We start from the raw sequence: 24,724 nt of genomic DNA on the forward strand, positions 1-24,724 counted from the left end.
AAAATCAGCTGGATTACCATGATAGGAATTTTTTATATGACATCCAAGTATCTCATTCTATTGTTATTATATACAATCCAAAACCAGGAAACTGTTTTGGTTTGCCCACGTGTTATAATCACATGATGATGTTTAGATGTTTGGAAAAAAGATTTCCTTTTGTGAACCGTAGATGACGTCAGTAGCTTTAGTAATGTTGAATCTGTTTGTAAATAATTGATAACATTTGTTATCTACAACCATTCTTGGAAATGGGACAAGGTATTTTTGTACTCCTGTAAAAGTAGTTATTAACAGCAGTTTATGGTCTGAGCTGTTTTGTTAGAAATTGCAACATCATGTTATGAGATTTATCACACATTTTGTACCAGATATATCTAGAGAAAGAGATATGTACAAAGAGATATGGTGATGATGATTTTATTCGGTAAGGAACTCGCGGGTTATGTTGCAACATAATCCGAATTCCGTCCTTATGCGCTTGAATATATTTGAATATAAAGATCGCACCTGCAAATATTTATATATTACTGCATATCTTGAAATGTTTTTGATTTTTGTGATGGTTTTATTTTCATAGTGACCTTACCACCATGAAATGATGACACTGCAAATACTATAAGCGTTGTATTACTATTGCACTACAGGACGTACTGCAGCAAAAACCTCCTTTCCTATCATGAAAATAAGTCCCTGCAAAAAAGGAATTTACATTTAGTATATAATTTTGGTACTTGAAATGGAATAGTACAGCCAAAACAGAAAATGAAAGCACCGTTTTTTTATATCATCCAGTCTGCATTCTACTCACCACCCACTTAATTTCCTGTTGTGTCCCTTTTATACTAGACATAGACCAGACACACTTTTTACTGTCAGACTCCTAGCCATGGGTGTTGTTATGATCCACTGTGAACTTGTGCAGTTCAACTAGAGAGCATCCTCGTTCACCAGGACCCTTCCGCTCCACGTTACATCGCTCGCAGAAAGGGCCCTGGTAACACGGGATGGCATCCATGGTTATTGCAGGTCGACGAGACTTGCTGATGAATAATTAATGAGCTAACCCTTATTTGGGACAAACGGCAGTTGTAGCTCATGAATAGTTAATGAGCTAACCCTTATTTGGGACAAACGGCAGTTGTAGCTCATGAATGATTAATGAGCTAGCAGTAACACGTAACCTGATTGGTTGATAGCTTCCCAGCGTTCTTTGCGCGCTTGCTTCCGATGAGAGGAAGCAAACGGGTTTTAACCCCTCTGATTGGCTGAAGCTGTTTTGGTGGCGATATCGTAATAACCATGGATGCCATCCCGTGTTACCAGGGCCCTTTCTGCGAGCGATGTAACGTGGAGCGGAAGGGTCCTGGTGAACGAGGATGCTAGAGAGCAGACAGCCTAGTTCACGTCTACATCAAGTGAATTCAGCTTTTAGATAAATAGGGGTGCTGCAGTAAGTACTAAAGACAACCCCTCATAGGGGGTTGAATAATTTTGCAACATACTATTTGTGTGAAAGTTGCTATTTTGGATGGACTATGAAAAAAATCTTAACTTTTGCTGTGGTATCAGACTGTAATAACATATCTGTTCATCACTTATATGATTTAGTAATATTATGCAGCTGTAAAGTTCCACAATTTGCCAAAATGTCCAAAATGCAAGGGGGGTTGAATAATTTTGCATGCAGCTGTAGCTAGATTTCATACAACGCACCTGTCCTAAGAATACCCTTAATTTCTGGTCGTAAACCTAGTAATAGTAGTATGGTGCACCGAGTGTGAAGGGCCCTTACTTTAGTCACGTTTTCCAGATGCATCTCTCAACAACTTTCTGCTGAGAAAAATAAGGTCTCAAGACTGGTACATTCCTTCACACAACGGCCCAAACGTCTGTCTTCATTAAGGCGGGCAGACACAGAGGAAACTGCAGCTTTAGCGTCTATTTGTGCAGCCGCGAACTTTTATTTTGAGAGGAGGGAGTCTCAGTGAAAATATCAACATGTAGAGAATAGGGCCAGTCCAGAATAGAGCTAGGGACAAGAACAGAAATAACACAGGGTCCTTTAGGGGGGAAATATGAACATAGATTTTGGTTAGATAAAAACAAATATTCTCGGAGGGATGGCAATGGCAGGGAAAGAAGATCACTGAACGGTTCTGGAGTGAAAATGTATTGGACAGGATCAATAATACAATATAGAGCCTAAGTCTGTGCCTCTGTGATTTGAATTATGTCATCAAAAATGGCCCAAACATATTCTATAAGATGATTATGACAAGCACGACACACTGATCATGAGTCACAAAATAAACTCCATTTACAAATAATACGTGATTCAAGTCGGTATTCTTCTGTTGAGATGTTACTGGCAGTTATTAATTATTACCCTGGGAGTAGAGTAACGCACACAAACCGTACCGCGCCCAGGAAACAATGCACAAAGGACTTCCGGTAGATCTGTGATTGTCACGTATGATTATACCTTTACAATAGGGATCATTTCCTTTCTCAGACAACGTAAGCATTCTTGTGTTGTGATTGTTGTGAATATCCTGGCAATAATTATCGTGAATCACCATAGCTTCGGGGTTTAGTAGGGTTCGCTGTGTCTATCAAATTTTGGGTAAAGGAAAACATGATAAAATGCCGCGAAAGGAAACAAATTTAAAGCATATGTCTCTTCATCCGGATCCATTTATTCATTCATATTTACTAGTATTCATTCATGTAGATACCAATACATGTACAATGTACAACAAATAAGTTCTGACAAAACTTTGTTGTCTATGAAAATAGTCTAGTGACAATAATTATTTTCGTTGTGAGCCTACGTATAAAGTTTTTTAAAGGTTGTGTTTTGAGTTTTGATAGCTTGAGTCATATCTCCGAAACCCACAAGTCTTTTCTTTGTTACATCTTGGAAGTGAAAGTCACCCGCATGTCATATGTCTCAGATCACGCAGTATCACATATATGACTAGTCCTGGTGACGTCAATCGTCATGAACGTGAACGTCACATCCGGTATGTCACTCGCCCAGATCAGTGCGCACTGGATCAGTCACACCAACGGCACGGTGATTTCGCTAATATTCATACACCGGCGCGACCTCTTACGCAGTGGGCTCAGCGCCAGACATCGATTTTTGGCGGGCGAGCTCACTGAACTGATTCGACTTACATCACAGCTAATCTCCAAGCAGATGTAAGGTTTCGTCTCATTTTCGTACGGCGTTCAAACAAAGAGACTTACCAAATGTTACTAACAAATTTGACTTTGGCTCGGCAAATTAGAACGCCCATGCGGACGAAAAAGGGGTATACTAGTATTTGGGCAGCGTTTTTCTTAACACCCCGCCAAAATCAACTAGCCTGACTGTCATCCTGTTTATTTCCAGGCTCTGGTGCCTTGGCGATTTGAATGGCAGCAATCTCAGACTGTTCTGTGAAGACAGAACCAGGAACTAAATAGAATGACACTCAGGCTAAAAATCAACACGGAAGGACAACGTTGTGATCCTAGCGCCCTTGGCGTTGCCATGTCAACTATGACACTGTACTGAACAGAGCAACGGGGATGGGATGGGATGGGCCGGTCAAGTGGGAATGGGGGGACATTACACCGGAAAGTTGGAAAAATATAATTGAGTTTTTTTATTTATTTAAAGTCGAATATTTTCTTACGTACATCACATAGAGTCAAGACCAAACTATGATGATAACTATTCCCCAGCAATTGTTTAAGATACGAAGTATGGCAAACTCTATAACATAACCGTTTCAAGAGACTGAAATATATTGAAAGAGACTTTGGATGAGACTATACAATTTTGCAGTCTTTTTTCGTGGAATTTTGTGGAACACGTAAGTCTGTTCTTATGCACTATCTTATATCTAAAATGCAGGTTTTATCACATGTCAATATAATTATTCTATCCTTTTATCGATTTATATCTATCAATAAGTATAGAAGACGATACAAACGAGCGGCAAACCTTTTGAATAACACGGTAAAACTTTGATATTGTTCAAGACTTGCAAACACAGTTTTACAAAAAAATTGGAGAATGATTAGTTCTGGTTTGGATTGTCGAGTCATTTTTCCAAAGGCTGTAGTCACCCATGTGTTCTATCCTGACGTCACACCACTGGCATTCAGCGAGCAAACCGGGAAAGGCTCTAAGTATTACTTTCCAAGCAGAGGTTGTTGGAAAGAGATTGTAAACGTCTTATTATATGCTCCCGTTTTCTGTCCGCACTCCGTTCGTGGGGGGATAAGGACAGAAAACGGGGCATATGATTACAATTTTCCTCCACCAACCTCTACTTGGAGAGTAATAAGTATTGGATCACTGCGAGTCGAAGGCGTGGGTACTGAATCACAGTGGACAGTTTCATTTGACATGGGCTCAGTAATAAAGCGACGTACGCACGGGGAAACGTCACATGATCCACGTGACGTGTGTTACCTGACACTGGACTATTGGAAAGCATCTTACGTAAGTTTTAGATTGCTGGGCTCCCTCGCCCCGTCCTTGAAATAATAAAAAGAAATGGAGAGAAGGGGAGAAAGAACGAATAAAAAGGAAGAATGAAAGAAATTAAGAAAGGAAATTACAGAAGCAAGAAAATAAAGAGATTAAAAAAAGAATGAAATTAAGAAAGAAATCTAAAAAGAAAGGAAAAAAGAAAGAAAATGGGAAAGAGAACGGGAAAAAAAAGCCCACATCTCCAACGGAACGACATGCATTTGTATGAAGAACGCTTGGGTGGGTTAGGGATATGATATCTTTGCGGAGGGTGTGTCTAAGGGACCTTGCAGCCTTGAGGGGTCGAATAAGCAACATACCGGTGGAAATTGACCAAAATAGGGCGAAGACTTTGCCATAGGAGCCTAAGTTAGCAGGCCAACTAGGTCCGTTAGATAAAACTGGCTAACGATTTTCTAAATGCGGCCGAATTTGGAAAAGTTCCCATGTTTATCCCGCCTCAAGAAATGTCTGTTAGAGATAGGGTACAACAATCCCAGGAACTTTGCCAAAGCCAAGTGCATGCCAAAGCTAACTCACGGCGTTGGTGTGAGACTCCACTCAAAACAAACGTTATGATTCTATTTTGGGAACATGACTCCACCCCATCTCTGCTGACATTTCTGTCTGAATCACTCCAAGTAGAGTAACGCTATAACCGTCAATTTCGCGCGCAAACCACATGGCAAGCAACATGTGATGTTGTGTACAATGACCTTATATGGAACACATTCCTGGACACTCATCGGGCCCTTAAAATAATCGTCCAATCAGCGGTGACCAAGCTGTAATCTGAGACGTTACCCTGCCCATATTTGTGTTGATTGACAGCTATGATCCCATTCATACTCCGGTATGTTTGGGTACCGTCTGAGAAAGCGGAGGGTTGTAGTAGGGAGGGTTCATTATGCTAAATGTAAACACAAACTTCCAACAAGAAATTTGATATAAAGAAGATTATAACAGTCTTTTCTTTTCATGTAAACCCATCAATATAAATATTGAGCTTTTATATGTTATAAAATCATATAAAGATGACTGTCAGTGTCACACTGTCACATGGATAACTGTTATCACTGTACATGTCGCAGATGGCATGTTGTAGCAGAAATAAGAAGCCATTAACAAATTGTAATTAGCTCTATAGTCGTGTATAGAAATCTAAAAAGCAAAATTTGAAATATGAAAATGAAATTTACCCAGGTCTTAGTTCTATGTGTTCAAATAGAATAACAATATAGTAACAGTGCCCACTAATAAGAGACTACCTGGACATTATGGCCACTATTTGGTGGTCCCTTATATGATTTCCCCAGCTACACAAACATTAAGAATCCCTGCAGCAGTCACCTGTCCACTGTGACGATTTCCTCAAGTGGCCACTGTAAAGGACTGCTGTTAGCAGTTACTCTCCAAGCAGAGGTTCATGGGGCAGAGCGTCACCGTTTTACCATATACCTTTTTTTTATTCGCTGGTCCCACATAAAATATGATAAAACGGTGACGCTCTGCCCATGAACCTCTGCTTGGAGAGTACTTAACAGTAGCAGTATAATTTCCATTTACCCCTCCCCGAGGTGAGCAACGAACGATTCTCCCCCAACTTCTACTTCCTGGACGACGCGGTTATCTAGTCATCTCGGCACGCCTGGCATGCCGCCAGAACGTACGTTCCTTTTTTTTACGCGGGAAATAAATGCGTGCGTAACCATCTCGTGACTGCGTCAGTGCGAGGTATATAAACGCCGTCCGAACCAACGCCCGGCAGAAAATTTCCCGCACACAGAAGAAGATTCAACCGACGTCCAAGCTTTCAACGCCCCCAAGCAGCTACTCTACAGACACTCAAGAGGAACAAGAGGAAAAGAGAAACCCCCAAAAGACTTGTCGGTGTGTAAGAAGCACCTTGCGCTATCTAAGAAACGCGGTCAAGATTATCTCATTGCACAGAAAGAGAGAGAAGGTTACTAAAATAGACTCTTCCTGGACGCGAAACTAGAGTCGGGCCACATCCAAGAAGCGAGGGAAACAAACTCAGACACTGCACATTTTGAGGAGGAAGAAATATTTCCCCGGCGTCTTGACTGGCATTTCCTGAATCGTTTCTGGGTTCTAAAGCGGAAACTCTAGGCGTGGACTTTCAACCCACATCCTGATATATAAAAACACGCGCCGCGGCTACGTACAACACAGTCGGGCGCGCTACAACAAGGATACAACAACCATAACGTTTCAAAACAGACAATTTTTGTACCAAATTGTACTATAAAGTGCCTGTAGGTTCATCTCTACGGGACTGTACTGACTCTAACTCGTTCCACATTCGCGCCGGACGTAGACGAAAGCAAAACCAGCCAAGTCCACGGCCAAGAAAACACAGCCGCGTTGACTTAAGACTTCTTCGATCAACCGTCTCGCAGACGACTCCAGACACTTCTCATTCCGAGGAAAACGGCGTCTAAGACTTATTTTTCTCCAGACGTCTCAGAAGACAGTACCAAAGATGGTGACCACAACAACCATGACAACGTCCATCCCGATGGGCAACATGACCACAGACCCTGAGAAACAACCTCTACCGAACGGCCCTCCACAAACAGTAAGTAAAACAACAAGACTACAGAATTTCTTGTACTTGTGTCTTTAGGATGTAGGCTTTTTGTGTGATTATTTGTCCCAAGGCGTGGCAGTGCGCTAGTGAGTCATTCCATCACATTGTGTTCAGTAATACATTATGATACGTAGACAAAATAAATACTTCAGTCTAGAGGCGTATTCCACCTGCATAACATGAACTGTGAAGCGATTTAGCCCAGACTGAGATATTCTACAGGGCAAATTTGGGGAAACGAGAACATCGTAACGCTTTTGATATGTTGATGGCTTCCCTCCCAATATTTCTGAATGGAATTCTGAACGCTCGAGTGGTTTTAAGTGCATATCCTAAGGCGATGGGTTGGGCAAGTAAGATCATTAAAGATGATATAGATCGGCATAAGAATAAGAGAAATCTCTAATAATTCTGAGAATTATAGAAGGAAATCAAGTCTTATGGAGTAAAGGCTTTGTTTGAATCATTTCAAAACAAAAACAAAGGTCCACGCCGGCTTTGTTTTGATTTCCTCGTATTATTCCGTCCAGAACACGTGAAATGATGTTTTGTTTTGGGCACTCCTCAAATTCAGACAGACAGCCCTTATCAAAGCTTCTAGGGCATGCTTAAAACTCGCTGTCACTTCTGCCAAGTGTACCTTATCCAAATAAGGTTTATCTTAAGGACGGTATGCGCTGTTTTAAGACGCCTCGGAGACCAAATTATCACTGGTTCTTACATGCGGCTGCGCTCCGACGCTTCATTGCGTGTCCATGCGTTCACGGATTCGAACCGATACTGTCGTGTACGTTTGTTTTGATCAAGGACGTTCGATACATTACGTCCTTGTTTTCATAAGAATGCGCCCTGCAATAATATCCACTATCAGAATTATTCTTTCGCACATCCGTGAATAGTTTCATCAGGTTGGTGAGTCACTGAATAAAAAGACAACACAACCAACGATATTTTGTGCAAACTGAACCAGTCAGAATTGCCCTGAGGAAGGTGACAGATCCAGACGGTCACCGAAACGTCGGTTGAATGAATCCCTTGGTTATGTACAAAGAGTCTTTCTATACATTCAAGGTTGTCGTGTATAGATATAGACATTTATATACATTCTGTCATGCAGCAGATAAAGATCTAATCTATAAAAGGCTTGACACGGAATATATATCGCGGTATGTTGACACGAACACCAGTTCTGACACACTACTATGTACAGAGCCCTCGTGAGTCAGTCGGAAGTATTTCTCAGTTTGTTCACGCTTATCCCAGGCCATGTCACCAGACGGCACGGTCAATAGTGTATCTTTCCATCACGCGATCATGAGCGTCCTTGTCGATATAACCTAGATGACAAAAGCGGTCCGAGCGTAGCTACGTGTGAAGTATTGTAGCATGGACTAAATCAAGGTAGATACAGACCCCATACAGAGTTAGAATTAGGGAATCATTATGCATATGACAGTTCACGTTGTATCTTTCCATCCGATGATGAGATGGACATGGGTATGTGTGAAGCGTGTTGTAGCATTTCTGGGTCAAATACAAATGCCTATATACGGAGCCCCATATTGAATCAGGGATGTATCTTTCCTTCATGAAATAGCGGTCCGAACGGACGTGGGTTTGTGTGAATTGTGGGTTTCTGGGTCAAATACAAATGCCTATAGACAGAGCACCATACTGAATTAGGGATGTATCTTTCCATCATGAGATAGCGTCTTTTCCGATGTATCATAGATAGCGAAAGCAGTCCAAAAGGCCGTGGGTATATATGTGTGAAGTGTGTTGCAGCATTTCTGGGTCAAATATTGACGCCATATACAGAAGTAGGGAATCAGTATATGGCAATCAGTAGTATTTCAGGCTCTAATACTTGGAGAATCGATAAATTGATAATCACCATGCAATCAATATTGTATCTTTCCATCGTTCCATAGCTCCCTTTTCAATGGCCTTAAGTAACCTAGCTAGATGGGAAAACGTGTACATGTAAAGTGTTGCAGTTTTTCTGACTCGAATGGTAGCAGACATGTCTGACCTCAGTTGTTTATTTCCTTTTTATAATGTATCTTACTCTTCCCAATGATGCCCCTCTGTTGACGTTGTTCTAATTACGCTAAGCAGTCGCTCTCTTTCTCGATTGACGATTTTGAGCTAGCAAGATACATCACTTTAATCCGTTATCAGTTAGGACACTGCATTATTCCCTGCTGCTGTGTATCAAACTAAATCAATACATGAGGAATCACAATTCGGCAGTGAAGCTGTCTAAACCTACGCTGCACCTGTCTAATCTCCAAGCAGATCCTACGGGACAGCATCCATGGGCCGAACAATATCCAGCCACCCCAAAAGGATTGCATGTTAATTAGCTTGTTCACTGCGTTCTGCCGTGGATCCTACCAGTCATTCAGACATGTAACTGTGCGCTGCATTGACAAGTAGCAGTTACAATGCTGTGTTTATGATTGAAAAATGAGGGAGTGCGTGCAGTGAAATATGAAATCAGTCTTTTCATGTCGTTGCTGTTGGCGGAATGGTTTGGGGATTACTGACATCCTTCCAGATATGATTGTTTATCACCAAAGATGTGCAGAAGTATCAAGAAATGCTCATCAATGTAGCCGGAATCACGTATCAATTCATTAATTCACCCTAGGAAGAGAAGAATTGTTTTTGTCAGTCTGTATATCTAAGCTCCTTCAATTCATAATAGAAACTATTAGAAAGTAGTGCCATTTCCGTCTGTGGGACTGAAAAGTCACAAAGCATCACATGTACATGTAAGGGGGTGAAGTTCGTCATCTCTGATTACCTTGTTCGTGTAGGCACACCGTGCATTTTGTGGCAATGACGCGTAAAGGACCGGGGTCGACGATACTTTTTAGTGGCTTAAAATTCGGCTTCAGTTTCAGAAAATCAAAGTCACTTCGGCCAATTTGTAGTCCAAGCACACCGTCTGCAGTATGAGTACCGATAGGTTAATCTGCAGCCCGGAATCAAAGTCAATGTCATTGCAAGGTCACGTTCGAGCGCGCGTGACAACGCGGTAGGCGGGAAGCCCCCCGTGTTAACTGATGACGCACCTATGACGTGGGTAACCATAGCAACTGTCTCCGTGCTCCTCAGCATCACATGACGGGAGATGGAGGAGGAGGATAACGCGAGGTGTGGCTGCGACAAGGGGAGATCGATGGGTTGGAGGTCCATGATGAGAATTCCTGAGAGTGTTCTGAGCGTATTTCTCAGAAATGGGTAAAGACGAAAGATTTCAAACTTGTGCTCTATCACTATGGATCCGTCCAGAATCTATGACGTGAAAGATGTTATGGGTGTTAATCAGCTTCAGATCAGTTCGTTGGATGTTCACATTTTGAAACCGGATAACGTAAAAAACAAATGTGTTAATAGATATCCGTCATCCTTTATTTGTAGGCTAGACGAGGCTCTATCCACTCTTGAGTTTTCTCAAGTCGTTATGGAGAATTCATAAAGTTTGATCTCCAAGCAGATGTTGGGGTGAGAGATTAACGTTTTCTGCCAACCGGACTTCTCTGACACTCACCCATCTAAACATTTGCTTGGAGATTAGGTAAAGGCTTGCTGAGTCAGTTCTCTACTTCCTCCACAACATCCGTGGCAGGGTTGCCCTTCCGCTACATTTTCCTGGTATGACGTCTGCCAAGCTATTGAAGATCACAACACTGTCACTGTAGTACGAGATGTATTACAAATACCAGATGGATCGTTTTGCTGAGTCACTGTTCTTTATCTCCCTCCTCCTCCTTCACAACATCCGTGTCAGGTCCCCCTTCCGCTACATTTTCTCGATATGAAGTTTTCCAATTGCAAGCTATAGCTATTGAAGATCACAACGAAAAGATGTCGAAATGAATTTTAAGCCCGATGTTTTGCTGAGTCAAAGCCCTCTGTCTCCCTCCTCTTCAGCAACATCCGTGCCAGGTTTCTCCTCCGTTAACATTTCCTGACAACGTCTGCCAACCCATTGTTTGATCGCACCAGCAAGAGAGAGATGTATTTCCAGATGAATTTAAAGCCGATGTTTTGCTGAGTCAAAGCTCTCTGTCTTACACCTCCTTCAAAAGGTCCGTGCCAGGTTTCTCCTCCTGTCACATTTCCCTTGCTGACAACGTCTGCCAACTATCATGACTATTAGATCACAACAACTTTCATTGTTCCTTCTTCCTTGCTAATCTTTAACTCGTAACGTCTTACAATTAGAAAGAGTCTTGATAGCCGTCTTGACATTTTCGCCTCTATTTCCTCCAAACTATTTTGGCAATACATCTGCCAACTGTTAAAGATCGCAACACCCCACACATTTCCTTCTTCCTTGTTCCTACTTCCTGAGATATCTTTAATTCGTAACGTCTTAGAATCACTAGGACGAGCCTTTATGACCGTTTTGACATCTCCGCTGCAGTTGGCATTGACGTAATACAGTCAAACCTGCCGGAGAATACCGCTCATAAAATCTGGTCTATGTGGATAGGAAGTCACTATATTATAGGCAGGATTCGCAATGCTTGTGTCAATGGGATGTGGTCAAATTGATCCGCTGGTCCTTATGTACAGGGGGTGCTGGTCCTTATGTACAGGGGGTGCTGGTCCTTATGTACAGGGGGTCACTTTGAATCTAACTTTGAATCCCTTGGAATCATCTTCTATTTTTTGCTTAGCGAAATGAACATTCTACACGTCGCCAGTACCGCAAGCTGCATTTTGAGCTGACGCACTGTCCTCAAATGATCATGATTCACTGTGCGTATCTTCTAATACAGCTTCAAGAGAAAAAAGTATTTTGCATTGACGCCAGCTTCTACTTAAAGTCAACTTACAGACTTTCCTCCCTGAAGTGTATTCTACGTTTCCAGCCTATTGCCTGACTTCAGGTTTCAGTGCGTGATACTTCCTCTGCTAGCTGCAATTTGCACTGACGCAAGACTTGAAATCACCATAATCTAAAGCCTACTTCAAGTTGCAGACCACGATTCCTCCGGCGTTTTGCATTGACGCAAGCACCGTCAACATAACAGGCATTAGATCGCCACGAGTTGAACAGGAAATACGCCCGGGTCCATTTCACTGACGCAATGCTTTCAATCACTACTAACTCTGCTTTAGATGATATTCACCGTGCGCTCTGGGCAGATAACAGCGCAGTGCGAGCTCACTAGATGTCCTTATGTTCGCTTGGGATAGTTTGTGGAAAAAGTGACGCACGTCCGCGGAACCATGGCGAAAGCTTATACTTTACTAGAGAGTTTTCAAGACGAGTACCATAACTCTAAGCTAGCTCTAGCTAACGTTATATGCATTTTGCGTGACTGAATTAACGATTTGAATCGGTCTACTTTAGATATTGCAGGGCCAATAATACAGCACCGGAAGAGCTCTCTCTATGCCGTTATTTCCACCTGTGATAGTTGGTAAAAATTTATGCACTTCCACTGAACCAAAATGCCTGTAATTCACCAAAGAGTTGCAGGAAAGTCTGCTTAGAAGTGCACTATGGTTGTATTGACGTAGTAGAGACAAGCTCTTAAGTTAAGGAGGACATCGTCGTGCAATCTGAGTCTCTCACCATCATCATTCGTACGGTGTGTTTCTGAAACAAATGGCGCATTTTTATTGAAGAGTTAAGGGGATTTCCCGAGGAGTAAGAGAGAAGAGATCAAGCCTACTCAGATGCGTATTGACGCAGGTACATGTTAACTGCTCAAGAAAGTGTCCTAGCATGTCACTATCAATTATTGCCTAGATTTCTCTTTCCGCCTCTTTCTCTTTCCCCCTCTCTCTTTCTCTTTTTCTTTCTTTCTCTCTCCTCTCTCTCTCTCTTTCTCTCTGTGTCTCTCGTTCTCTCTCTGTCTGTCTGTCTCTCTCCCTCTTTCTTTCTTTCTTTCTTTCTCTCTCTCTCTCTCTCTCTGTCTCTGTCTCTGTCTCTCTCTCTCTCTCTCTCTCCCTCACCATCTCTATATCTGCATCATCCGTCCATCCTGGCTACAAGCCAACATTTCGTGACATCTTGTAACAGAGTCTAACCCAATAACGTCAACAAACCACTTCCTTTGATCCTTACGTATGTCAAGTCTTAGGGGGGACCCAGCGGTTAAGTCCTGTAGATTTCTCAAATGTCACGGAGACGTCTTGGGAATTGATGGCGCTGAGGGAAAACAAGCACGCCTTCAAAGCCTGCGTCTTGTTTTTTAAACACAAGTGTCAGGGATAAGAGAATTTACGGTGTTGTGATGACGTCAAGCGCGCCAAAGCGAGTGTAGCGCCGCATGCCCACACGTCCCCTGTGTGACGAGTCGTGTGAGGAACCAAATCGCTACATTCATACAAACATGTGTCAAGTTGTCAGCCGGGGAGAGTTACGGGGGCCTCCAAGCAGATGTTTGGAGGAAGTGCGAAGTTCGTTACATTGACATACGCAGCACGGATTTCTTTGTCGAGCGGTTTTGATAGAACTAACCGTCTACAATATGATCAAAGGCAACCTTTCCTTACCAAGACAGCTTGATTTTGTCTGTTTGCTTGTTTGTTTGTTTGTTTATTTTTGAGCATACCTGGGGGTGCTGCACTAGAGATTTCTTAAGCCCACTTTTTTTCAAAGTGGCGGATTTATGTACCCGGCGGATTATTGTTAACCAGGCATGCTCATAGAGCCACCACAGACGATACAGCATCACGTGAGCTGCCTCTCGCGTTTGATTGGAACTCGTGATTTCCCTGTCGTGCTTCTAAAGCCAAGATGCTACAGTGATCTACGACATCGTCGGATACGACAAGGCAGATGATTTTTTGAAAGACAGAGTTGAACCCTTTTCCCTGAGAGTTGTGCTGTCACCAGTTCGGTTAGACGTTGTGATTTCCCTGTACTTCATCAATTTTCCAGGCCAGTCATTTATAACTCATAAAGACTAGTTATAAAGATAGTACAGACCATGCAGCCACACGCATGGTGCCCCTGGCTTGACTGGAAGTTGTGATTTCCCTGTACTTCATTGATTTCCTGTACTAGTCAGTAGTCGTGCCCTAAAGCCTGGTAAGATACCGCAGACGATACAGCCCCGCATGTGCGTCAGACGCCGCCATCGATCGCCGAGTTCACGTGTTTCTCACGGGCAGTGCACTGATCCATGTACAATCGATAGGCGCACTCTCCAAGCAGAGGAGTGGGTTCGGCTGGTTTTTGACGTGTTTTAGGCGTTTTTTTTCCGTTTTTTACAACTTTGTCATGTTTTTTTATCTCACCAACCTAGCCCAACAAAAAAACTAGTTCGAAAGGGGAGTCTTTCCTTCACTATCTCTCCAAAATAAATCTCCATTCTCTGAAACAACACCCAACAAGGCCTTTGTGACGTCACAAGAAAGTCCTGTCATTCCATCAAGAATTCGACTTGTGACGTCATAATATCTATGGCATTTGAAACTCGTCACATCCGCCAACCGCCTATTAGCATAGTTATGACGTCATAAGATTTATGGAACAGGTAATTTCGTGGCTTCCGGCAACATTCTCGAATCGTTCCCACCTGGGGCTATAGTTGCGTAGTCAGCAAGTTGTCGCCACTGCCCCCTGTCTCAATCTCCAAGCAGATGTAAAGGATCTAGCTCAGTCTCAGTGTTTTACGAATGTTTTTGCAACATTTGTATGCTATTTTGGTAGTACAGTTTTTAAAACTTGTCGCCTCGTCCTTACACTACTAGGAAGACGCACTAAATGTTGCAAAAATAAGCGTAAAACACTGACATTGACCCAGTTCCTTACATCTGCTTGGAGATTACTCTAACAAGACGCTGTCTTTGACAGGGGTACTCCTACCTTTTGAAATCTTACGGTTAAAAAATTTGGGTCTCTTCATGCGCATTCAGTAAAGTTTTCCCGAGATATTTGAAAGTTTGCGACATTTCCTCGTGTTTCTAGATACAGGTGGTGGTTGATAGTGTCTTAAAACTTGGATTCCGAGCTTTGATTGACAAGCGGAAACCAGCCAGAACTCGTATGATCGTGTGGACTAGGTACTCTTAAAAGTAGATGAGTCAGAAAAAAAAGAAGAGAATTGCCAGTTTTCCCGTCCGTTTTCCTTCATTTTACTGCATTCTGGTTATGTTGACACTTTGAATTTGAGGGTACTGTGTACAAAAAGGAAAACAAGCCAACAAACAAAGACAACGTGTGTTTGGTAAAACGTGCTCACGACCCACCGTTGACCTGTTGGTATAATTGCATTGCTTCAGGACAATTTGCGCAATTTGTCTCGACCAGTCACCCACGAAGAGTAAGCCGCCGGGGTCAATCTTTCAACATTTTTGAGGCCTAAAACTCACGCAATTTCGACATTTCTAAACTTTAAACCACTGAAACATCGATTTGTTATTCAAAACGTACTTATTGTTGTAAATCACGTGCTCTTTCGCGCCACGGTTTTCGCGCCTCGATTAAGGGTTCTCGAACACCCGCCTCAGGCCAAATATGGGTGGACTGTTCCAAGTTATAATTATCAGGGGGGATAGAATCTTTGCGTCAGGACAACTCACAAAAGAATCACTGTTACAGCATAAGGAATACCATCACAATATCTAATTTTAAACGTCATGGAAAATTCCGCTATCTTTTACCTACATTATCAGCTTTGTTTACATTTTGAAGCCGTAAATCATTCAAAACGGACGCCAAACTCCCAACTTTTAGTGGAGCCGCCCGTCTCAAATTTCACCTGTTTGGAACAAAGAGCTCTTCATTCGTAAATAACGTCAGATACCTGCAGAGGTGCGCTGAGAAAAGGTCGTGTCAAGACAAGATCTTCGCGAAAGCTCGAACATGGACAACCCTGGTCTACAAGACGGCGGAGCCGCCAGCTACAACGCCACCAACGAACCGGTAAGGCTTTAGCGCGGCTCCCAAACAAGTTGTTTTCCGGTTTTAAGAGGGAACAAAAGTTTTCAATGTTGTTGATTGCGGATGATTTGGCGACCTGGTTCTCACGGTCATGCGTGGTATTTTTCGCCAACAAAGAAGCTCGCAGTCACGATAGATAATTCAGGGTCAGATTGTGCATAATTTGTGGGAACATTTCAGCGCTTTTGTGGTCTTTACAAACCGCCATGTTTCTCTTAAATCAAACAGGTGTGACTGAAACGAATCTGTTTTAAGCCATGCAGGTTTAAACTGTTTGTTGTGTAATGTTAGTATCAAATCCGTGAAATTAAAACATAGCGTTAATACTACACAGTCCTGGGTAAGACTGGCTTCTCTGAACGGTTGAAAAAGTTGGCGGTATTTTCCTGAAGCCACATATTTGTGCACTGACAAAATCTGTTACTTTAACACCAGCTTACCTGTCCACGGGTAGGTAGAAGCCATATCGCACCGTCTAGCTTCCCCGGGCTTCTTAACTCGTAGTTTCTTAAAGATTAGAGTCTTGACTATGTAAGAACTTAAATGTTGCAGCTAAATACACCGCAATCTTAGCTACGAAGCAGAAAAGTAGCGGAAAGCCATTTTTAGGGTGAAATTTGTGACAGATTTGACCCGCCCTGCTAAGAGTGTTCGGATTTGTGCTGACCGGCATTTCAGGTGCGCATAGCCCGCGGGCAAACGCCGAAAACGTGGTGTTTTGAACTCGTAAATCTAACACAAACAGGTTCCTCTTCCGTGCCTGTATCAGAGCTGAGTTTATACATTAACCAGGACCCGGCTTGGCGCGAAGTTTGTGGTGAAAACGTGTGTGTGTCGCCATGGCGGGAGGGTTTGCTACTTTGTTGTAACCCGACCCGGTAACACGATACTCTGGGTCACCACGCCCTGGGTGGACCAAACCTTTTATTTACGCCTTTTCCTTCCATTTGCGGCGCATCTCACGTCAGTTTTCCCTCCGCAAATTTGTTTTTCCGGTGTAGGAAAAGTTTGCCTTACTACTGGAATTGGTGGTGAGCCAACAAAAAGTCGGTAGCAGAGACCAAACCGTTGGATAAATCGCGTTGTGTACTTAAGTGTCCCGGCCCCACCCGTAATTTCAACAACTACTTAAAACTGACGCTTAAGGGTTATTTTAACGGCTGAAACCTTCCAGAATGTGACACAGATGAGTTTGCCTGTAGAACACTTAATTCAGTGATTTTGAGTAGCATAGCTTCCTCAAAACAAGAACTTCGGTTCAAGAAGTACAATGCAAAAACAACAACAACATTGCAAGGTGTTTTCTTCATGTTTAGTGAAGCTTGAAGTAATTTTCTAGGTATCTAAAAGTCATCAAACTTCAAGTTTATTAGAGTCTTACTCTTTCTCCTATATGAATGTTGTATGACACATTTTGAGCAAGACTAAGAGGTGGATATCTTGGGGGGAAATGTAAGTGCTGACAGCGCATTGTCCAGAACTTAATTTTGTGCAGCCATGCTTAGACCGATACATTATCCTTGGTGGGGTGAAGGGCGGCATCGCAGAATGCCAAAAATCTGCTGAATTGTTTGTTGTTACTGTTCAAGTTACCATGGTGATATCATGTTTTTACAGTCGTCGAGGGACAAAGTTCATCCACCCCACGCGCGGCCGCTGGTGTCGTGTTACTGTGACTTACATAATATGAAATTGTGGGGGGGGGGGGTGGTCTTGAAAAAAAACGACAAATTTCTTTCAGACATACTTTCATAGTGCTAATGTTTGCTCTCTGGAAAGAGATAAAGAGAGACTCTTCAATAAATTGTAGGTTCAGGAAAAAAAAATGTCCATCAGTCATATTAAAAAAGAAATGTTTACAACATGTAGTATTGTTATCTAGGCAATTTATTCAAATTGTTTGTTCTTCCTGTTAAGCCTTTTTCTTTACAAGAAGCAATGAATTAAACTTTTTGATGTGGCTGCAGAAATACACAATTTACCTCTCTTACATAAGATCAGGTCAGATTATACACAATCCATTGCGCTAATTAAACTCTTGAAATATGGCCTAAACTTTTGTGTTTAGCTGATTGAGTAAGAGCAGTGTTCAGATTAACTGTGCTACAGAAAGGAGGTAATTAGTGGAGTTCATCATTGGGCAATGCTGTCGTAAACTTACTCATTAACGAGTAACGAGTCTATTCACGATACAGTGATAATTGGACTGTATTGGCAGTGGTGAGATTTTACGTTTATAATCATAAAGGTGGTCTGTCCGTAGCCTCTTGTCACTCTCTCCGTAGCCGATCCCTTAGCTTACTATTCACTCTATTTGGCCAATTTGTACTATTTTTCCAGCCATCTGCAGAGCCTGGTAGAGGCTAGCTTGCATGCCCCAGTTTTACCATCAGGCGTAGGCTAAGTTATTTCCATGTCCTGTAAATTGTTATCCCTGTCCCTATACGTTACGAATGAATTTAGCATTAAATGTTGTCGGGACCCCCCCATGTAGGCCCCCTATGAAGAAAATCTGTCATTACAGTCAGTTCTTCAGGTACTAATCCACCAATTCAAGACAACACATGTATGATGAATGCTTTTGATCAAGAATCATTAGACATGGACATTATATTAAAAGTAATATTCTTGCTTAAGAGCACTGAATTTTCCTTCAATCCTCAGTGCCTCACTGGAACATTTCTCAGACAATGTTTGACTTGTTTTGTTCCTCCAGAAGTAAGAAAAACATGTGGGGATTTCTACTGTGTTAAACTTCAGGTATGTAAAAACTGTGTCAGGCGGTTACCCAAGGGCACCGACCTCTGTCACATTGAACCACCTGTTTTAATATCTTACAAGACCTGAATATTCAACTTTGTTAAAGATTATCTAAGAAGCTTCTATCATAATTAATGATGAGTTTATCTAAGATCACAAGCCTTCTCAGAAACACAACACAAAGCGACGCTCTCGTCATGACTTAATTATGACTAATTATGACTCCACCTAGTTTTGGCAATGAAAGCAGTTAAACTGCTAGTCGTGGTTAAGTCAGCGTCTACGAGACGTGTTTTGGTCAGCGTTTCATTTGTGCGAGGGATCTAAGAGGATTCAGACTGATTTTACGATGGCGTATGCAGACGTACCGCAGTCAGAGGTAGGTAGCGTCGTAATCTAACATTTAATGTTAAGGGTTTATGTTAGAGATGTAACATTTTGCCACTTTTTACAGATTAGTTGGTTTTGTCGGTAGGGTTCCGATGGTATGGCCTTTTTTGTGGCGCATCACATTTTACGCTGCCTGTCTTCTACATTTTTGTGGGTGTTTTTACATGACATTTGTCTCTGAAGTCTTCAGAGAGTCATTCAGGATTTAATATCTTTAGAAAGTACAAGGACTTTCTTTGAAAATGGTGTGGCATTTCACTAGAAGATCAAAGCTTGAATGAAAGTAGAAGTTATGGAAAGTGTCTCTCACTGATACTGTGTGTACCAGGCTTGAGGCGTCCCCCTCAGACTTGTTTTCATGTTGATTTTCCTGTTCAGCTTTGCCAGCACGTCAAATTTCTGTGTCCCAAGACTCGCTTTTCCTCAGTGAAGTAAAAATTCCCATACAATCAATCCAATTGGTAAAGGTTCCTTCCTGTTTTATTTTTATCTTTTTATTCATTAATCTTTAGGGCGGTCCCTTCAGTTAACTGAGTAACTGATTTAAAAGAGAGCCCTGTCTCTCTATGCTTGCTCAGAAAATGTATTACAACCATTATCAAATGGCCTTGTTGTCATTGTGAAAAGCACATTACAACTGCCATGCCCTCCGGGTGTACTAAGATACAAACTTTTCCTCCTTGGACTTCATGGTTTTCATGAGTCAAGATTTACTTTTCCTCAGTGAATTGAATATCCCTAGCATTCATACTAACTGGTAACAGTTCTGTCCAGGGAAGTCTCTGTCTGTTTGTGAATCTGTGACTTCCATGATCAACTGGCGGTGGTGTCAGTAAGAAAAGCCCATTACATGCCTGCATGCCCTCCGGGTTGAACATTCATGCCGTGTTCGTCACTGTTTTAATGGGCGGAAGAAGGTGGGGTGTCTGTCACACAGTGTGGGTGTGTAGGTATGGATGAACTATGAGTATAAACTATGAACTGTGATCTTACTTTTGTATATGTCCAGATGCTAAGCACTCTGAAGATATCCAGGTGTATGAAACATTCTTGAGAAGACCTCAATAACAAAGTTTTTACCATTCTGCCAAGAAGCTTCTGTTTTTGGCGGCGTAGCTATTGGGAGTGAGAATAAGTCGTGTAGGTTTGGGCCCCCTAGCGCCTTTTTTCTTGGAACTGCAGCAGCTGATTTTGTTTACCAGGTGCTGTTTGTAGGTGTGTCCGTGTGCCTGTTGCCAGCATAACTTGGGAAGTTGTAGATGGATCCTTGCGATATTTGGTAGGTGAACAGGGGCTGGGAAAACGAAGGTCAAATTCAATAATGGGCCTCCTAGTTTTTTATGGAGTTGATGTTACAATTCAAAGGAAAACCTACCTGTACCTCATGCCTAGATTGGGCATGTCATGTCTGTTGTCCAAGAAAGTTAGAACCTCCTTGACTTAACAAACACAGGTGTGTCCAGGTAGTGCCAGGCAGGTGTGCAAGGCGAGACACCTGTTCTGCCTTACCTGTTTGCTGTTTGTCTTGTCAGAAGGCCAATAACCCCTGGATGGACATTAGTGCTATGGTGTCAGTTACATCCAGCCAGGTTAGAGTAAATACAGGAACAGGAGGATGGGTGGGAACAATAGTAAGAATTTATTCTATTCTATTCTATTCCATTCTATTTCGTTCTATTCCATTCTGCTCCATTCTGCTCCATTCTATGCTGTTCTATTCTATTCCGTTCTATTCCATTCTGTTCCATTCTATTCTGTTTCATTCTATTCCGTTCTAGTCTATTCCATTCTTTATTTTGCACAGTTAGAAACAATACAGAGGCGGTGACCAGTAAGGTCGATAAGAGTCGTTTCTCGGTGTGACTTTAACTTTGATAAGAACTTTAGTCTTTGCATATTCCTTCCCATACGGGCTAAGTGCACAGATGACTACACGTGGTCTAGAGGATGCAAAATGTAAAACATGCACAAACAGACAAGTCAGGAACAATTCCTCAGTCTCTTGGAAAACAACTGTTTAAAATTAAAAATGTAAGTGAATCCATGCTAGCTGCCTTTTTTGTCTGTCTTTCTTTGAGCTATTAAGAGTGATGTTTGTGTGCATATGGTCAACTTGGTAGCAAACCTATATTGTCCCAACTAACATTTAGTTTAACCAAGGGCTACTGAACTGTCCAATGTCTATAAAAACGGGCGTTTCTCCCAACTGATGGTTGCATTACAGTGTACCAAAGTTGTAAAGTTGTTGTTTCTCTGACCAACCGTTTTACAGCACTTGTTTGTTCTGAGGGTTGTACTCTGGTGTTGTTCATGTTCGCTGACCCGAAACTTCTGGCGCCGGAGTGTACCTGAGGTCATTCCGTCCTCGAAATGACCCAGATAGAACTATCCCATTGATGTCTCTCGCCTTTCAGAGTGATCGGTCACTGACCGGTGGTGAGAACCGGATCAACCGGTCTCACGAAAATGGTAGCACGGGTGAAAAAGACCTGACACAAGCAGTTATCAGGGCTTTAGTTCAACAAAGTTGCGAAGAGATTGCTTTGAAAATCTAAAGTGAGGAAAGCACATGGAAAGAGCTGCAAACTGGTCCCCTCAAAAGGACTAGCACGAGTCATAAAGACCTGACACCAGCAGTTTTCAGGGCTTCAGTTCAACAAAGTTGCGAAAAGATTCTTGTGAAAATCTAGAGTTTTAGGAAAGCTCATGAAAAGAGCTGCAAAACGGTCCCCTCAAAAGGTAGCATGGGTCAAAAAGGCCTGACACAAGCAGTTTTCAGGGCTTCAGTTCAACAAAGTTTTATAAAGATTCCTTTGAAAATCTAAAGTTTTAGGAAAGCACATGGAAAGAGCTGCAAACTGGTCCCCTCAAAAGGACTAGCACGGGTCAAAAAGACCTGACACCAGCAGTTTTCAGGGCTTCAGTTCAACAAAGTTTTATAAAGATTCCTTTGAAAATCTAAAGTGAGGAAAGCACATGGAAAGAGCTGCAAATAAATAAACTGGTCCCCTCAAAAGGACTAGCACGGGTCAAAAAGACCTGACACCAGCAGTTTTCAGGGCTTCAGTTCAACAAAGTTTCATAAAGATTCCTTTGAAAATCGAAAGTGAGGAAAGCACATGGAAAGAGCTGCAAACTGGTCCCCTCAAAAGGACTAGCACGGGTCAAAAAGACCTGACACAAGCAGTTTTCAGGGCTTCAGTTCAACAAAGTTGCAAAGAGATTGCTTTGAAAATCTAGAGTTTTAGGAAAGCACATGGGAAGAGGAAAGAAAAGAGCGTCTTTGTGTTTTAAATCCTTGGAATGTGAATGTTTATTTGGGTCTCTTCAGGTAGTGACTTCAAAGTAGCTGTGGGCTCGCTGTCTGGGTTCTTATCCAGGTTCTTTCCTAACTAACACCTAACCTGTAACATTACCTATAGGTAAGTTATTTATTTCTGATCTGTTGAGGTTTTGTTTTGCCTAGCTATAGTGGCTGTACATTACATTTTTCAGATCCCTTAAATGATACAAATTTGAGGTGAATTTCTGTTACAGTACTGCAGATTCTCACAAAGTGTTCTATTGCTAATGTACTTTCAGAAGAAAAGTCAGTGAAACGTATCTTTGAGCGATGAGTTTGGGTCAAATGTATGGATAAACTTCGCTGACCCTTTTCTCTTTTAACCCATGTCCTGCTGGCATTTTTTTTTACGCAATTCATTTCACTAATTTTATTTCTTAAATCAGGTCATTTTCCCTAGACTTTTCTGCGTTGCTGTGGCATAGTTAGTACTGCATTCGGTGCGTTTCACTGCAGTGTGATGCATTCAGCTGAAAAAAAACCTCAACCCGTACATATACGGGACCCACATACAGGCTCTGTTATGTGCAACCCCTATATACAGGGGGTCCTCAGGACAAGGGTTAAAGAACTCAGGAATACTGAGAAACCCTCATTTCATTGTTCTAACAGTCCTGGTTGCCCAAGGCTATATCTACATCATCTGTCTGACAGTTTGATTGTGGAGATTGAAGAAACAGAGCTCAGCCCCTGTTGAAAAGCCTGTTTCTTGATTAAAGATTGTGAATGCTACCTTCACCAATGTGGAGGTATTCATAATATCCAAGCAGATTTCCCAGTGTCAATGACAGAATCAAAATTAAAGGAAGGGCAACAATAGCCTCCATTGCAGGCTCTATATGGGCCCTTTTTTTGGCTTATAATACACTTTTTGCTGATTGCTTCTTTTTGTACTGGGTCATTTGTTCAGTCGACCCATATAGCCTGCTATGGAGGCTATTGTTGCCCTTCATTTAGGGCAACAACACCATCTTTGAAAAGAAATGCTCCTCCCTGTCTGAGTGAAAGCAGATTCCCTGAGGCCAATTTGATACTGCTTTTCCCCTTTGGATACTGTAAAGCCACCAATAAATCTGCTAGGAGATTACATGTAGGTATTCAGAAAAAGCTGTTTCCAGCTCTGGCTGCCCTGAAGTAGCCTCTACCAGACTCCACAGGTCGATGGAAAAAAAGTTGAAATTGGCCAAATAGACAGATAACATGCCGGAGGAGTTAGCTTCCTAGGTCGCAAACTGTACTCCCAGGCCAGCTAACTCCTCTGTTATGTTATCAGTCTATTCGGCCAATTTCTGCTATTTTTCCAGCGACCTGTGGAGCCTGGTAGAGGCTAACCCTGAAGCCAGCCCAACTGCACTTGAATTAAGATAACATGTGCTAGGTATTCAGAAAAAGCTGTTTCCAGCTCTCACTGCCCTGAATCCTGCCTAACTGCCCTGTCCAGTTTGATTGAGGGCTGTGCTGGTATGTGGACTCTGTAGGGGGGTTCATCAATCTCAAATAATCACCTCCATAAAGATCTTATCACCTCTGTGTTCCCTCCCTCCTCTCAGCCACCTGCTGAGTCACTGTCTTCAGAACTGTCACTCATGGCCAAACCAATTGTGTGTTTGTTGTTTCTGGAATTTGATAAAGGTAATACTGAATTGCAAGATCAACATGAAAAAAGCCAAATTGTTTTTCCAACCACAACTAGTAGGGTAACCAGAAAACAGTCTGAGGGGTAAGTTCTTATCATGGGTCACACAGTTTCAGGGAGTGAATATACATGTAGTTAGATTCAAGTTTTCCTAGGACTGAGTTTATATTCTCCACTTGCTAAATTTTCAATATAAAATGTATGAGAACCGAGGAGCTAACTTGGTATGGCCTATAGAGGAATCAGGTGAGAAATACTCAGAAGATGCCTGGAGAGTATCAAATGGAGACAAGTGATTATTGAAACTATTTTCATTTTTAATCCCAATGCCTGTGGGCAATACTGGAACTCAAGCTATGATAATTGTTGCTTTGTCATTTAACCTCCTTGCTTTGTCTTAGCATTCTCCTCTTCTCAGGTGGTAATTTGCATATCTTTAAGTCTTTGTGTTTCTTTTGTTTGTCTTCTGGGAGAGGTATCCTGAGAAAATGAGGAAGGGATTTCTTGGAACTGCAGGAATCTTGAAGTAATTT

General features: G+C 42.1%; 3 protein-coding genes across 5 annotated transcripts in view; all 3 read left to right on the plus strand.

Annotated features, from left to right (window-relative positions):
* LOC136423483 (uncharacterized) overlaps positions 1–24,724 on the plus strand; it is a 150,004-nt gene that overhangs the window by 80,154 nt on the left and 45,126 nt on the right. The gene's annotated exons all lie outside the window — the stretch shown is intronic.
* Positions 1–24,724, plus strand: part of LOC136423484 (uncharacterized) — a 72,156-nt gene that overhangs the window by 8,918 nt on the left and 38,514 nt on the right. The gene's annotated exons all lie outside the window — the stretch shown is intronic.
* Positions 6,962–24,724, plus strand: part of LOC136422336 (sodium- and chloride-dependent glycine transporter 2-like) — a 31,565-nt gene continuing 13,802 nt past the window's right edge. Inside the window, exon 1 of one of the 3 annotated variants that reach the window (XM_066410025.1) lies at positions 6,962–7,130. In XM_066410025.1, the coding sequence (XP_066266122.1) occupies positions 7,035–7,130 (96 nt within the window). In that variant the 5' untranslated portion in view covers positions 6,962–7,034. Of the gene's footprint in view, positions 7,131–15,897; positions 16,045–19,078; positions 19,202–24,724 lie in introns of those variants that run through there. The other 2 variants (XM_066410027.1, XM_066410029.1) reach the window with 2 other exon arrangements.

Source organism: Branchiostoma lanceolatum, chromosome 17, assembly GCF_035083965.1.
Source record: "Branchiostoma lanceolatum isolate klBraLanc5 chromosome 17, klBraLanc5.hap2, whole genome shotgun sequence".
Lineage (NCBI taxonomy): Eukaryota > Metazoa > Chordata > Leptocardii > Amphioxiformes > Branchiostomatidae > Branchiostoma > Branchiostoma lanceolatum.